Source organism: Plectropomus leopardus, chromosome 23 (genome assembly GCF_026936395.1).
Source record: "Plectropomus leopardus strain MGB_pleo_1.0 chromosome 23, ASM2693639v1, whole genome shotgun sequence".
In the NCBI taxonomy this organism is placed as follows: domain Eukaryota; kingdom Metazoa; phylum Chordata; class Actinopteri; order Perciformes; family Serranidae; genus Plectropomus; species Plectropomus leopardus.
The window spans coordinates 18,069,444-18,083,216 of NC_142198.1; the positions used below are offsets into that span (position 1 = coordinate 18,069,444).

General features: G+C 38.5%; 1 protein-coding gene across 3 annotated transcripts in view; it reads right to left on the reverse strand.

Moving 5' to 3' along the window:
- The window catches only part of svep1 (sushi, von Willebrand factor type A, EGF and pentraxin domain containing 1), a 118,082-nt gene that overhangs the window by 797 nt on the left and 103,512 nt on the right, over positions 1 to 13,773 (reverse strand). For 2 of the 3 annotated variants that reach the window (XM_088073940.1, XM_042511963.2), the window contains 8 exons: positions 12,623 to 12,686; positions 11,363 to 11,536; positions 11,084 to 11,260; positions 8,873 to 9,055; positions 6,338 to 6,508; positions 4,690 to 4,785; positions 3,327 to 3,422; positions 1,807 to 1,900 (listed from right to left, as the gene is read on the reverse strand). In XM_088073940.1, the coding sequence (XP_087930066.1) occupies positions 1,807 to 1,900; positions 3,327 to 3,422; positions 4,690 to 4,785; positions 6,338 to 6,508; positions 8,873 to 9,055; positions 11,084 to 11,260; positions 11,363 to 11,536; positions 12,623 to 12,686 (1,055 nt within the window). The remainder of the gene's footprint in view (positions 1 to 1,806; positions 1,901 to 3,326; positions 3,423 to 4,689; positions 4,786 to 6,337; positions 6,509 to 8,872; positions 9,056 to 11,083; positions 11,261 to 11,362; positions 11,537 to 12,622; positions 12,687 to 13,773) is intronic. The other variant, XM_042511964.2, reaches the window with a different exon arrangement.

A 13,773-nucleotide genomic window follows, 5' to 3' on the forward strand; every position in this document is an offset into this window, starting at 1 on the left:
TAAAACGAGTGCAAAAACACACCCATGTCACCTCGCGGGCTCCGTAAAGAAGTGTTACTGTATGGGTGAAAACAATTCAACTTCTTCTTTTGAATCAGCTGGAAAATGCATCATCACAAAAACCTTTTCTGACACGATAAAAAAGTTTAGAGATTCGTGTTTCTCACAGGACAGAGAGCTACAAACATGATTTCCCAGAATATGATGCAAATCTGTCGATAAAAATATTCAACAGAATGTAAAGGAGTAAAAATGAGCGCGACCTTAAACATCTACGGCGGTGAAATGCAACATACACATTAATGCAGCAGAGACATTAATCCAAAAACATCATGTATAAAAGTAAAACACTGACAGGGAACATTCTACTGCAGAATGAGTACTTTCACTTTTGATACTTAAAGTAAATTTTGCTGATAATAACACACTTAGTAAGATTTTAAATACTGGACTTCACTCATAGTGGAGTATTCAGTAGTTTTTGTACTTTTACTTAAGTAAAGGATCAGAGTACTTCTTTTAGTCTGAAGAGTAAATGTCACTACCGATCACGTCTTTATCACCCATCGATATTTGCAGGAACAGTGTGTCAGATTTAGGGGGATTTAGTGGCTTTTAGCGGTGAGGATTTCAGATTGCAACCAGCTGAAACTTCTTCTCAGAATTCATCCAGTGGTCTTTGTTTAGGAGGTTTTTTTAACCGGGAGCCGAATTATCCGCAGAGAGTTCCTCCTCTCCGAAACAAACGAACCGGGTGATTTAAACCGGTAAAAACACTGAATAAAGCAGTTTCACGTTACAAATCAGTGTTTCTCTGATGCTGTTCGACATGACGCAGACGGGCAGATAGCCCAGCACCTGCTAATGTGTGCTCACCTTTTTTCTCTGATAACTTAAGATCCAGATGTTCAGGAACTTTTTAGCGGGAGCTGAAATATCTGCAGAGGTCTCCTCCTCTCCAAAACAAACAGACCTGGTGATTTAAACCGGTAGAAATACTGAATAAAGTGGTCTCACATTTTAAAAATCAGTTTTTCTGACACTGCTTGTACGGACGGGATTCTAACTGCAGTGGCTGGAGGACGCCATCGGTGTTAAGATGTTGGACCGCCACGAGCTCAAGCCCCTCGCTCACGAGTGGATGCACGCCTCCTTCTGCGCCGTGATGCGGTTGGTGGATGTGGTTCAGTAGAAGAAAATGCATGAAAATGCTCACAACAAAGTCTGGATTATCTCGAGTAACCGCGTCATGATTTCTGGAGACACTGCTGTTGAGTTTGTCTAATTTATTTTTGGCACTCTGAGCTCCATAAACTGAGTGCCGTCTCTACGGCCGATATCTCCAACACTCGGCAGCTCATACCAAAATAATCTAGATTGATAAATAGCACTGCAGGTGAAAGGAAAAGTATGTGTTTTTATTTTTTAGGGTGAACTGCCCCTTTAATAAATGAAATTACTATTCTTTCATATACATATCTAACTGTATAAAGCGAAACATTTAGTTGTATTTTTCACTTTAATTTACTAATTATCAGAACTATTTTACTTAAGTTTTAGAGTATTGTTTATTTATTTGAATATTTGAAAACAAAAAGCTGGAGGAGAGACATTTTATAATAATTTATATAATTTTTTAAAATGTATTTCTTCAGTGTATCTTTATTTTATTACCTTTTTGTTTTGTATACTTGTATATAATGTTTTCTGGTTTCTTGAAAATCTCATAACATGTCAAAATAAATTTAAAAAAGAAAGAAAGAAAAAGAAAAGAAAGAAAGATCTCTTTTTTTGGTCTCTCATCACCTGGAGCAGTCGTGTCCGCTCCACCCCGGACTGCAGTGACATCTGTTCGGCCTGATGCATCTGCCTCCATTCAGACAAGGAGACGAACACACAGCTGCGGACACGGAGACACATTAACACATACAGCAAGATCATTATCAACGTAACCACGGCAACACTTAAAGGAAATATGCTGCCTGTTTTTATGGTCAGGCTGTCATGCTGACACCATTTTGCTGCAGCATTTTCTCTGCAGTCAGGAGATTTTAAAGGTGTTTATCAGCATCTGAGACACTGCAGAAGCCAGAGAGGAAAATGCAGCCGCAGAATTAAAAAGTATTTTGGTGGAACTGCCCTTTAAAGGAGTGCTGACTCATCTGCTGTTCGGTGTGTTTGCTCTGAGCTCTCAGAGAACAAAACCTGCAACACGCTGTCACGACAGGCAGATGGTTAAGTGCTCTCTCACTCTGTCTCCTCAACGCCAAAACATTAGACGCCCAGTGACACCGAAACTGTCATTTGTAAAACAAATGCTAAAAAACACAGGCATAAACATATTTGTAAGTATGTAAATATATACATTAAAAAAGGAAATTTTAATGAAAGACATGCAGTCAGAAAAAGGTTCTTATTCATATATAGTGGTGAAATATAACTAATTAAATTTACTCAAGCACTGTATTTGAGTATGACTTTGATGTACTTGTACTTTACTTGAGTGTTTTCTTTATAGGCCACTTTATACTTTTACTTCACTACATTTATATAAAAGCTTAAGTCACTTTCCAAAATAAGATTTTTGCATAAAAAGGCATGAGAAAAGTTAATAGAATATATTTTATTTTAAATTAAACTACCCAACATTTAACACAAGAACAGCCGGGACAATTAGTCGATTATGCAATAAGCTGATTGGAAAAAAAAGGCAACTCTGATAAACATGAAAGTTGTTTTGTACTTGATTAAGAATAATTTTGAATTTTTGATTTTTTTCTGAATAGGATACTTTTAGTTTAAATACTTAAAGTATATTTTCCTAATTATACTTTCACTTAAGTACCATTTTTAATGCCGCACTTTTACTTGTAACAGAATGTTTTCACAGTGCAGTATTAGTACTTTTTTACTAAAGTAAAGTATCTGAATACTTCTTCCTCCCTAATTCCTGTGTGTGCATTGTTAAGGTACATCCATAATTTAAAAAGAAGTGTTCACCTGACACAGGTATACCTGTACACACACATAAGTGCACAAACAATTAAAGTAAAGAATCCGAATACTTCCTCCACCGCTGCTTATATACGTCATTCATTAGTAATAAATAAATAATCGACTACGTAACTCTGACGTCACACAATCCCCCGTGGCGCAGGGTTGATAATAACGGTGACGTGAAGGGGATCCTCTCGAGTGGGCTCGCTCTTCATGCTCTCACGTGTTACGTCACCGTGCCGTTGGTGCAGACAGTAGGAGAGCACGTTTTCTCACACATGAACCTGCCCAAACATGTGAAACCACCACTGAATCACACATGAACTCACCACTGTGACAGCGAGTGCCGGTCCAACCGCTGGGACACTCGCACTGGTAGGGTGCCACGCAACGGCCTCCGTTCAGGCACGGCAGGATGCAGATAGCTGTCATTAAAGAGGAGGAGGAGGAGGAGGAGGAGGAGGAGGAGGAGGAGGAGGAGGAGAGAGGGGTGTAAACAGGAACTTTTTACGGTCATGAACCCCTGCTGCCTTTGTTGAAATCCCACTCTAAAAAGATCTTTACAACACAGGCTAGAGTAAAGAATAAGTGTGTGATGATATAAAAAAAAGTATCTTAATGGGTAAGTCTGACATTTTTCAGCACGGACCGTATTCTCCCATGTTTTGTGTTGAAGTGACTAAATGGGACAACAGCTTTTGAAGGTGGTCCAGTATTGAGTGAGAACGCTGCAGCCAACAGCTGCGTAACCACTCGGGGTATGTTTGCACTGTTAATTTGCGTCCACTGCTCGTTTTTGCTGCTGTCAGGCTCAGATTGTTGCTGTAAGTGTCCAACAACATCCTGGAAATGATTCCTACAGAGAGTGACCTTTCTGTTAAAGAGCAAGATCCTTTTTTTAACCACAAACACCCCTGAAATCACTATCAACAAACCCGCCAGCCTGCATGCAAATAAACATACGAGTTTTGATAAAATGTGATATTTAGGGCATAAATTACATGCTTTATGATAATATTAATAATAACAACAATAATAATTATAACAGCAACAATCATTATTATCATTATTATAATAATTATGTTAAATGTTTTATTAAAACATAAATGTAACAGGGCTATAACATGATGGCTTTTCTTTTAGTAGCAGAGAACAGCTGGACAACTGCAGTAAAAGCTGGTATCTGTCTATTAATACTACAGTCCTGAAACCATTTCAAATATTCAAAAACAGTATGAATTAATAAATCGATATTTTTGACAACACGACTTTGTCTACTTTTTTCATGCAAAGGGCCAAAATGTGTCTTTGGTTTGCATGTGCAATAAAAAAAGTGTGATCAGTATAATAAAGACTAAAGACTAAGGTTTTCAGTGTTGTGTTTTGATTTTTGGTGATTATTGTTTCTTTTTCTGCTGTTTTCCAACAGACAAAACGTCTATAAACTGTCGGACAGTATTTTGTTGAATTACAGAGAGCGAGTGACAATAACTCTCTCAGTGTCTCAGCTCAAAACAACCTTTCAGTCCATTGTCTCCGACCCTCTTTGTGCACCATTGTGCTGAAACCTGCTTAGCAAGCTGGCTGGATTCCTGCGTGTCAGTGAGTGTTTGAGCTGTAACACACTTAGGGATCAACGTCACGTTTGTGTCAAGAGTTCAACAATCGATATTTTGGCGATCAAGTACTTACGCTCCTCGCAAAGTCGGCCCATCCAGCCCTCGGGGCAGGAGCAAGTGTTGGGCCGCTGACATGCACCTCCGTTCTGGCACTGCAACCAGCACACCGCTGAGGGAGGCGACGCACGCACACACACACGCACACACGCACACGCACACACACACACAGAGAAAGGACTGTCAAATTAAGATAAAAATGCAGCCTGAAACACACAAAGTTATACTCAGGGTTCCCACACATGGTCATGGACAAAATTTCAAAACTTTTATATAACTTTTCAAGCACCCAAAATATTTTTTTTTTTCTTTCTTGCCCTACTTACCTGGGTGGTTTTCAAACATATAAAGTTTTAACTCTATTTAAAAAATGTCTTTAATGCCTTTAATTAAAAAAAAAAGTTACCTCAAAATTTTAAGTTGTCTATAAGAATCAACAAAAACAACAAATCCCAAAAACTGGAAGAAAAGAAAAAAAAGAAAAGCTTTCCAAACCTAAACCCAAAACAAACAAGCAAAAAAATCTAGAAAAAAATGTTCAACTTTTTTTAAAGTAAAAAAAAAAAAATCAAGAAAACAGATTTTCTTAAAAAAAAACTGGCTGTAAAATAAACACAACATCCAGCCATTTAAATTTGTATGCCTTACACAGGCAAAAAGGTGCTTGAATTTCTTTTTGACGTGCCTAGTAGGCATCATAAAGACGGAGATGAAATAAAAAACGACACCGAAACATTGTCACACGTCGAAGCATACTGAAGCCACGTTACATCATCATACACAGAAAATACATTCACCTTTATTTTACATTAATGTAATTTAATACATTTCCATGGTTATTCCAGGCCTGGATAATGTGATTGTGAAATTCCATGACTTTTCCAGGTTTTTCATGACGGTGGGAACCCTGTATACCTCACATACTGTGGACAGTCTTATTTCAGTGTCCAAAGAGAGGACAAAGATATTCAGTCACCGTCCAGTGAAACAGAAGGAGACGGGTTTAATTTCATGCATGACGACAAAGGCAGCATTTATCCACCGCAGATTAAATTCCTCAGAGCAAACTTATCAAAGACATCAACAGAAACCTGTGTGTGTGTGTGTGTGTGTGTGTGTAGACAGGAGTGTGCTCGATGTCAGCAGCTGTAGAGGAAAAGGTGAGTCTGGAACCGGATCGTTTTCATATGTAAAACTTGTTATCTGAATTTCACGTCGCCTTGGTTTCTCTTTCTTTGACTGTGTCGGATGCAGGCTTTAGAGAGCTCCCGTATATGAGAGTGCACAGGAAGAGGCTTCAGTCGTGGTGTGACAGATGTGGAGAGGTTCTGTGGTGCAGCTGTCTTTTTAGGTCAACTATTTAGAGATAACCTTTCCCAACATTAACTGGTAACGAGGAAAAAGAACCAGCAGTAACAGTAACTTGGCTCTTACTTCTAAATATTGCACACATGCACGTGGTGTAAACGCAGGGGTCATTGGAGGACAGAGCGAGCAGGCACAGAGACGTTAATAACCCCCAGAGAACACTGTATCTGAGGGGATGAGCAGGAGAAGAATTAAAAGGCGAAGAAGCAGCGCGGTGTCGTGTTGCAAAAGAAGCAGTCAGAGGAAGCAGAAGGCATTCTGGGAAAAGGGGAGAGTCCCTTCTGTGATCTCTCTACCTCTGCATGTGGGAGGCGGCGTCCAGGTGCCGTTCTCCAGACACCTGCTCCTTCCAACGCCCTCCATGGCGTATCCGCCAAAACACGAGTACACGGCCACGTCACCGAACTGGAACACCGCCCCCCGCACCACCCCATTGGCCACGTGGAGGGGGGGGCCACAGGACACCCCTGTACAACAGCCCAGATGGAACGAACCCTCGAGTTACTCACTACACGTCATGTGACATGCTGCTGCTGCCTCGACTACTTTTAGATCTTTGAATAAAAAGTTAAATAAAATAACAACATGTGGCTGCACTGAATCAGGGGTCGACCGATATTGGTTTTTCTGGGCCGATACCGATTATTAGTAGCTAATAAGACCGATAATCGATATTGGAACCGGTAAGCATGCACTATAAAAATCAAAATCTTTCTGTCAAAATGTATTTCATCAGCGATTACTAAAATAAAACGCCAATACAGATAATCTGCAAAATGCCAAGTTTCAGCCCAAATAATCGGCCAGGCCAATAATCTGTCGACCCCTTTACTGAATGGCCTGAAAAGTCGATTTTCTGTTTGAGCAAAGACGAAAGTTGCAAGTCTACAGGTAGTGGACAAAATAAAAGAAACACCTTACAGCGTAAAGCACGACAGCAGCTTATAGCGTTAATATTTTCTGGAGGCTGTCAGAGATCCTCATCGAAACTCTTTGCTCACTTTTTGAGGCCTCTCATTGTGTCTCTTTTTCCTAAAGCAATACTTCATCTCCCAAAATGACCACTCGTTCATCAGTTACTCAGCCTGTTATGCTGAATTCATGAAGAAAACTTTGTTTCTCTCCACTGTGAAGGAAGAATCCAAAAACGGTCAACTTTTGATGAACTGATGTAAAAGGGGACCATTTATTAACACATACAACTGTACTGTACTGTACCGGATACATAATACTTGGATGATACTGCATGAGATGTGTGATTGTCTGTGAACAGATATTTTGACGCAGTTAAATAATCAGACCCTGTGATTTTAATACATCAAGAATTTTCTCAGTTTTTGGATTCTTTGTTCACCGTGGATGCACAAGTGAAAAACAGAGTTTTCTTTACAATTTCAACATAACAGCGAGCGAATAATTCATACATAAATGTTCATTTTGGGGGCGATGTATTCCTTTAAAAAAGTCATTCTGTATTAAGTGTTCTCCCCTTGTGTCATAACAGTATTTTAAAGTGTTTGACACTAACGCATCAGCAACAAAAAAATGACAAACTTATGTTGGTTTCAACAAAAACTGAGCTCCACAAAATCGTTTATGGAGCTTCTATATTGTATTTTAGGTGTTTCTGTTATTTTGTCTACCACTTGTTTATCTAAAAAAGAATATTGATTATTAAACTGAAATCAAGCTGTGTTTTCTGTGTTCCCTCATTACCGTAAAGGCAGTGAATTTCATGCAAAATCTCCAAATGTGTCAGACACTTTGTGGCTCGACAATCAGTGGTCGACCCCTCAGGGCCAAAACAGGACCAAAAGGATTGCGGTGAACATGCATACAGGAGAAAAACAAAAAAAAAAGGCCATGCAAATACAAACAACGAGCCATGGCAACGTGAGCGACATTGTGCTGCATATTCAGGGCAACTGCACACAAGAAAGATGAGAGGATTATCAGACAAAGGTTGCCATAGAAGCTGCAGAGGTGCCCGTAATTAGTCCAGCATAAAGGACGCACGCAGTGTTTGATGCAGCCCTGTTTGTTTTCATAAAAGCTCAGTGAGAGAAAGACAACAACAGAGAGACTTCGGCTAACAGGCAGATTTAACAGCCGTGGATGTGCAGAGAGGTGTAAAGAGTGGGAGCATGCAGAGGTGTGAAATATCAAATCAACATTTTCTACCCGATTATCTCATTAATTATAAAACCATTTGCCAGTTTGAGTACGCATCAACACACTGATAATTACATTTGATTGATTTCCCCGATCACAACTAAATCACAGGATCTAAGACTGATCGAGGAAAAGAAAAGAAACATAACTAAATATTTAGGTAACAGTTAACATAAACAAGAAAAGAGTTGTAAGCGTGTGCGAAAGGATCATTTGCAGTTTAACAACATTTTTTTCTTTTTATAGAATAGATGGCAGTAAAATTTTGAACACTAAACATCAATAAACATTATTTTTTAAATATATTATTATTACTATTATTGTATTATATATTTTTCAAATATATATATAATTCAAATTGAGAAAAAAAAATTGGAAGTCAAAATTATTAACATTTACAGATCTTGTGGAATTTAAAATGGCACAAATAATGTTTAAGGCTAAAAATAACCTACTACCAAGAAACATTAAAAAAGTGTTCAGTGCAGTGAAGCTGTGGAACAGTTTTAATGATTAATTAATATTTATTAATGTTTATTTTTTTCCATAAATAATAATGAAAAATACAATTAAATTAAAAAAACAAGGTAAAAAAATATAGAATATACTGATGTGTAATCAAGTATCTCCGATAGCCAGACATGAAAGGAAATACTCACGTTCACACACGGAGCTGACGGGGCTCCAGGTCTGGTCCGGCCTGCAGGTGATGGTGCCGCTGCCTCGGACCTGCTGACCTTTGGGACAGGAGACACGGACCGATTGTCCAACATGAAACTCCTGCTGGGACCCGTTCCTGCTGCTGTCCTCCCTCCAGCTCGGAGGAGTCGGACAAGACTTTGCTATAAGAAACAGACACGAAAGATTAGCTAATAAAGGTCATTATCCAGTTTATTTACGATCTCTGTAAGCATTTCTTAAATGTTTACTAGTCTTGTCACAATACTGGAATTATAACTTTGATTCAAAACCTTGAAAAATATCAGTATTTGACACCATTATTGATACCACGGGGTACAATTTGACAATAAAGACAAACATTTTTTAGATTTTTATCAAAAAATCAATATAACAAGGCTATAACATGACAACAACTATTTTTTTGGGGTACCAGTAAAGAACAAAAGAATGACTGTAGCAACAATATTTAAACATTTTTACATTGATAAAAACAATATTTTTCTTGAGATAGTACCAGTACACTTGTTTAAAGATTGTCATAGATTTAAAAGGCAGTAAAGTACAAGTCAAAAACAAAAAAATAGAGCAGTCTCATGGATTATCAAGTTACGACGGCGTACTGGGGCAACTGTAGATTTTAAAAAATTAATTAATTAAATGGAGGGCAATATTCTGAGAAATACTTTCAAAATCTCCAGGATTGTTTTGCAAAATTGCAAGAAAAACGTCAGAAAAATAGTGGGGGGGTTGCTGTTTTTTGGGGGTCAAAGAAGGCACTGCAGCGGTGTGTGTTTCAACTCGTCATCAGAGTGAAGAGAGATAAAGTGAAGCAGGTACAGGTGGATCAGTATCGTGGAAAATAAATACTGACCACGATTTGGAAATTCAGAGATATGTATAAATAAACTAATATTTTTGACAACACTAGACAGGACAAAATTTAATAACTAATGTTAGCTGATGTCATGCCCAGGCAACAACTATATATGACTTGTGTTTAGAGTTAAAGCTTTTGGAAAATATGATGTGCAATGACAGCTGTGGCTAAAAAAAACTAAAAATTAACGCTTTAGGCTCCCTGTAAACTGGGGCGGATAAACATCTGTAAATTTAGTGTAATCCAGTGAGACTCCACCACACACAATGCAATATATACAGTACTCATTGCAGAGAAAGCCTCTTTTTCTCAGGTCATTTAATATAAGTTTGGTGTCAACATTGCATTTAGAGAAATATATTTTATGTCCCTTATTTTGAAACTAACATGAAACTAATATGCTACATGGTAATGTTTCTCAGACAGGAACACTTTTGGTTTCATTTTTACACATATCCTGTGGTGATACTCTAAAATGTGTTTGTTCCTGTGAACTTTGACTCAAACTATGATTAACATGAACTTCTACTGGTTAGACCTGTGAAACAGATGATGAAACTCCAAAGAATTTTGATTGAGGTGTTTCCTCACACTGTGTTGCAAATGTTTTCGTGAAGACACAGAGAAGCTTGTGAAAAAGTCCCAATTGCAACAGTGACTGTGTTTACGAGCTCTTAAGAAAGAAGTCAAAGATAACAGAAACGGCCCAACTAAAAACAGAAATGTCTTTCCTTTGCGTTTAAAAAGAAATCTCAGCTCATGTGAGCTCAATATAGGCACGAAGTGGCCAAAAGTGGAATTACACCATCCAGGTTGGTCATGTGATGCAAAATGGCTCATTTCAAAATCTAGATTTAGGCCATCCTTTCCATAAGATTTGGAAAGTCTAAAAGAGCCGCAAGATTACATTTTTTAAATCGCCATTCAACCGAGCGAAGCACTAAACTGGAAGTCAGTCACTCCGCCGCCTGAAAGTCACTAGTGCGTATGCCTTACGGGCCAGTAGATCCGGGTATTTTATTGTATTTTATACCTGTAAAAAGAGCTTTTTTTTGCTTCATGTGGCAATGAGCAGCTCTCATAGGAATGAACAGGTCCTAGCTTCCATGGCTACATCCAGACTTCTTATAATTCGGTGCATTGCCAGTTTACCCAGTGACAGAAGGCTTTTTTGGCAAAAAGCCAAACCGCAACATAAATTTAACATTTCATGCAAGAACTGTTGCAGTGTAAACAGCCCCTCAGTCATTCATCCCACACCAGTTAAACTTTGCCTGTGTTTTGCATGCATGTTTCAGTGTGTGTTTCTCACGTTGGCAGGTGGGGAAAGTGGAGCTCCAGGTGTTGCCTCCCATACACACCACCAGAGAGTCTCCCACCAGGGTGTAGCCTTTATCACACTGAAACTCCACAGCACGGCCTGTGTTCAGGTTGTGCTCTTGGACTTTTCCGTTCAGCATCTGTTTGGGGCTGTTGCAGCCTTTGGCCACTGACATAAGAGGAAATGATGTTGATTTAATCGTGATTCACAAAGAGAAACCGCACTTCATGACATGTAAAGCAGGTAGAGCTCAATGGCCGTCAGCCGCACCTTCACATGTAGGCGCCGGCAGGCTCCACGTGCCATTAGCCAGACAGATGAGAGTCTTTGAGCCGACGAGCTGCAGGCCCGCATTACATATGTAGCTGGCATTGTTTAGGTATGTGTCTCCTGTCGTCTGGACCTGTGCATGTTGCACTGAGGGAGGAAGTCCACAGGACTGTGCTGAGGAGACAAAAGACAAGCATTAACATGCTGAAGGTGTGGTGGGACTGATGTATGTACATGTGAACATGTGTAACAGGTTGCACAACGTCAGGAGGACTTCTATGAGCCGTGTTTAAACAATCTATAGTTTTATGGTCTAAAGTGCATTTAGGGCATCTCCAACTATGCCTATGCAGGCTAATGGCGTATAATCTGGGCATTATCTAGAGCAAAAAGGAAAACGGGCGGTATTTAGTCCCTTAATTAATCTTACATGTGTTTTGGGTGTAACATGAACACAACCCAGAATACAACATTGCCACATACACAAATACAATCACTGTATATATTGCATGTAACATTACATGCTATCACAAATTACATTTATTCATTCTTATGTCTATTACTACTGTTAGTTACTATTACTACTGTAATTTTACTGTTCTTTAATTAATGCACGCCTGTCTGTCCTGGAAGACACGTCCCTCTTCAGTCGCTCTTCCAGAGGTTTCCACCATTTTTTTCCCTGTTAAAGGGTTTTTTGGGGGGGAGGTTTCCTTACTGGCTGCGAGGGTTTAAGGATAGACAAATGTTATATGCTGTAAAGCACTTCGAGGCAAATTGTGATTTGTGATAATGGGTTTTGGAAATAAAATTGAATTGAAAATGAAACCAATCAGAGTGTCATCTCCCTTCCCCTAATGGCATGATGGAAATTGAAGAAGTGAGCAGTTTTCTGATGAGATTAAAGTCACTGTATCAAATATCACAGGACATTTAAGCAGCAAAACTCAAAACTGAGGTTCAAAAAACCTGACAGAGGAAACACAAATTCACTTTTAGCTTCTGAAATAACCAATAAAAGAGTAATACAGAGGACAATGCATTGTACTTTGTATTCACTCTGCCATGAAACATTGCTAAAATGTCTAAAAATAAGTGCATTTTTGTGGAAAAAGACCATGTGTGTGAGGTGTCCTGTCCTTGCAGGCTTTTGTACTCTTAAGGTGTTATCCACTTTAATTGCAGGCGAGACGTAGAACAGTCAGATTAAATATTTGACATTCTCAGAGACTCGTCCGTCCCTCATGTAAACAAACCTACCAACACATAATGGCTGGGTGCCGCTCCATGTCCTGTCTCCCTGACAGGTCTGGATAGAGTCGCCCTGTGATGAGACGAGCAAAACGTAAACATAAAAGAACAGGAGACGAGCTGATCACAGCAAAGTGCAGAAATATTGATCTGTAGAAACAGCAGCACACATCATACAGTTAAGATCCATGATAGAGATTTTTTCATTTCGTACTGAAACAATGAACCTTTTTTTTATCTTTTAAATGACTGTAATTATTATCCCTGCTGACAAGGTCAGCTGTGTCCTCTTTGTGTGTCATTAATGTAATATGAGACATTATCAGTGTTATCAGAGGTAGAGTGACTCAGCTCTTTGTGTTTACTCTGTAACTACACACTCTTATCGATTGCTGAGAAGTCACGTGATTTTCTGTAATCTGACGGTCAGGAATGAGCTCAGCCTGTTGTTTAAGAGCATAGTGCAGGAGAGAAGAGGAAGCCCCCTGCTGTATTATGGGGGACTATTTTCTATCAATTACATCTTTTAAAACAGTGGTTTCTAACTGGTGAGCTTAAAGATGGTCATGGGTTGCTTCTGAATGGACAGAAAGTGACTTATGAATATGTCAAGTTTGTGAAAAACTGGTTAGCTCTTGTTTTTTTTTTGTGGGATCCTCCTCAAAGTTACAAATATTTTTTCTTGAGCCTCCAGAAGTGACTCAGGAAAATGCTTTTAGAGTTTGTCCCACATGATGTGCTCAAGGACCATTAAAAATTAGAAAATCTAATGATAATTTTTTCCCAGCTCTGATAAATGGTGTCATTTTGACGATTTTTATCTTAGTGGGTCTGTGGTTTGTAAGGCATGTTTTCTTTAAAAAACCACCCAAAAATTTACAAATCATCCAAAAAAAAACTTTTTTTAAAAAGCTATGAATTTTGAAAAGAAAAAATTACTCAAAATTTTAAAAGAAAAAAAAGCCAAAACTTAAAATACTTAAAATAAAAAAAAAATTTAAAAAATCAAAAAATACAGTTTTAACAGTGAACATGACCGTGGGTTTGAATGGCATGTTTATTTTAAAAAAATGTTGGCAATTTATTTTCTGGTTTTAACTAATTGCTTTTTATTCTTGCAATAAGTTTTATTTCCTTGAGTTTTAAGTGCATGTGTACAT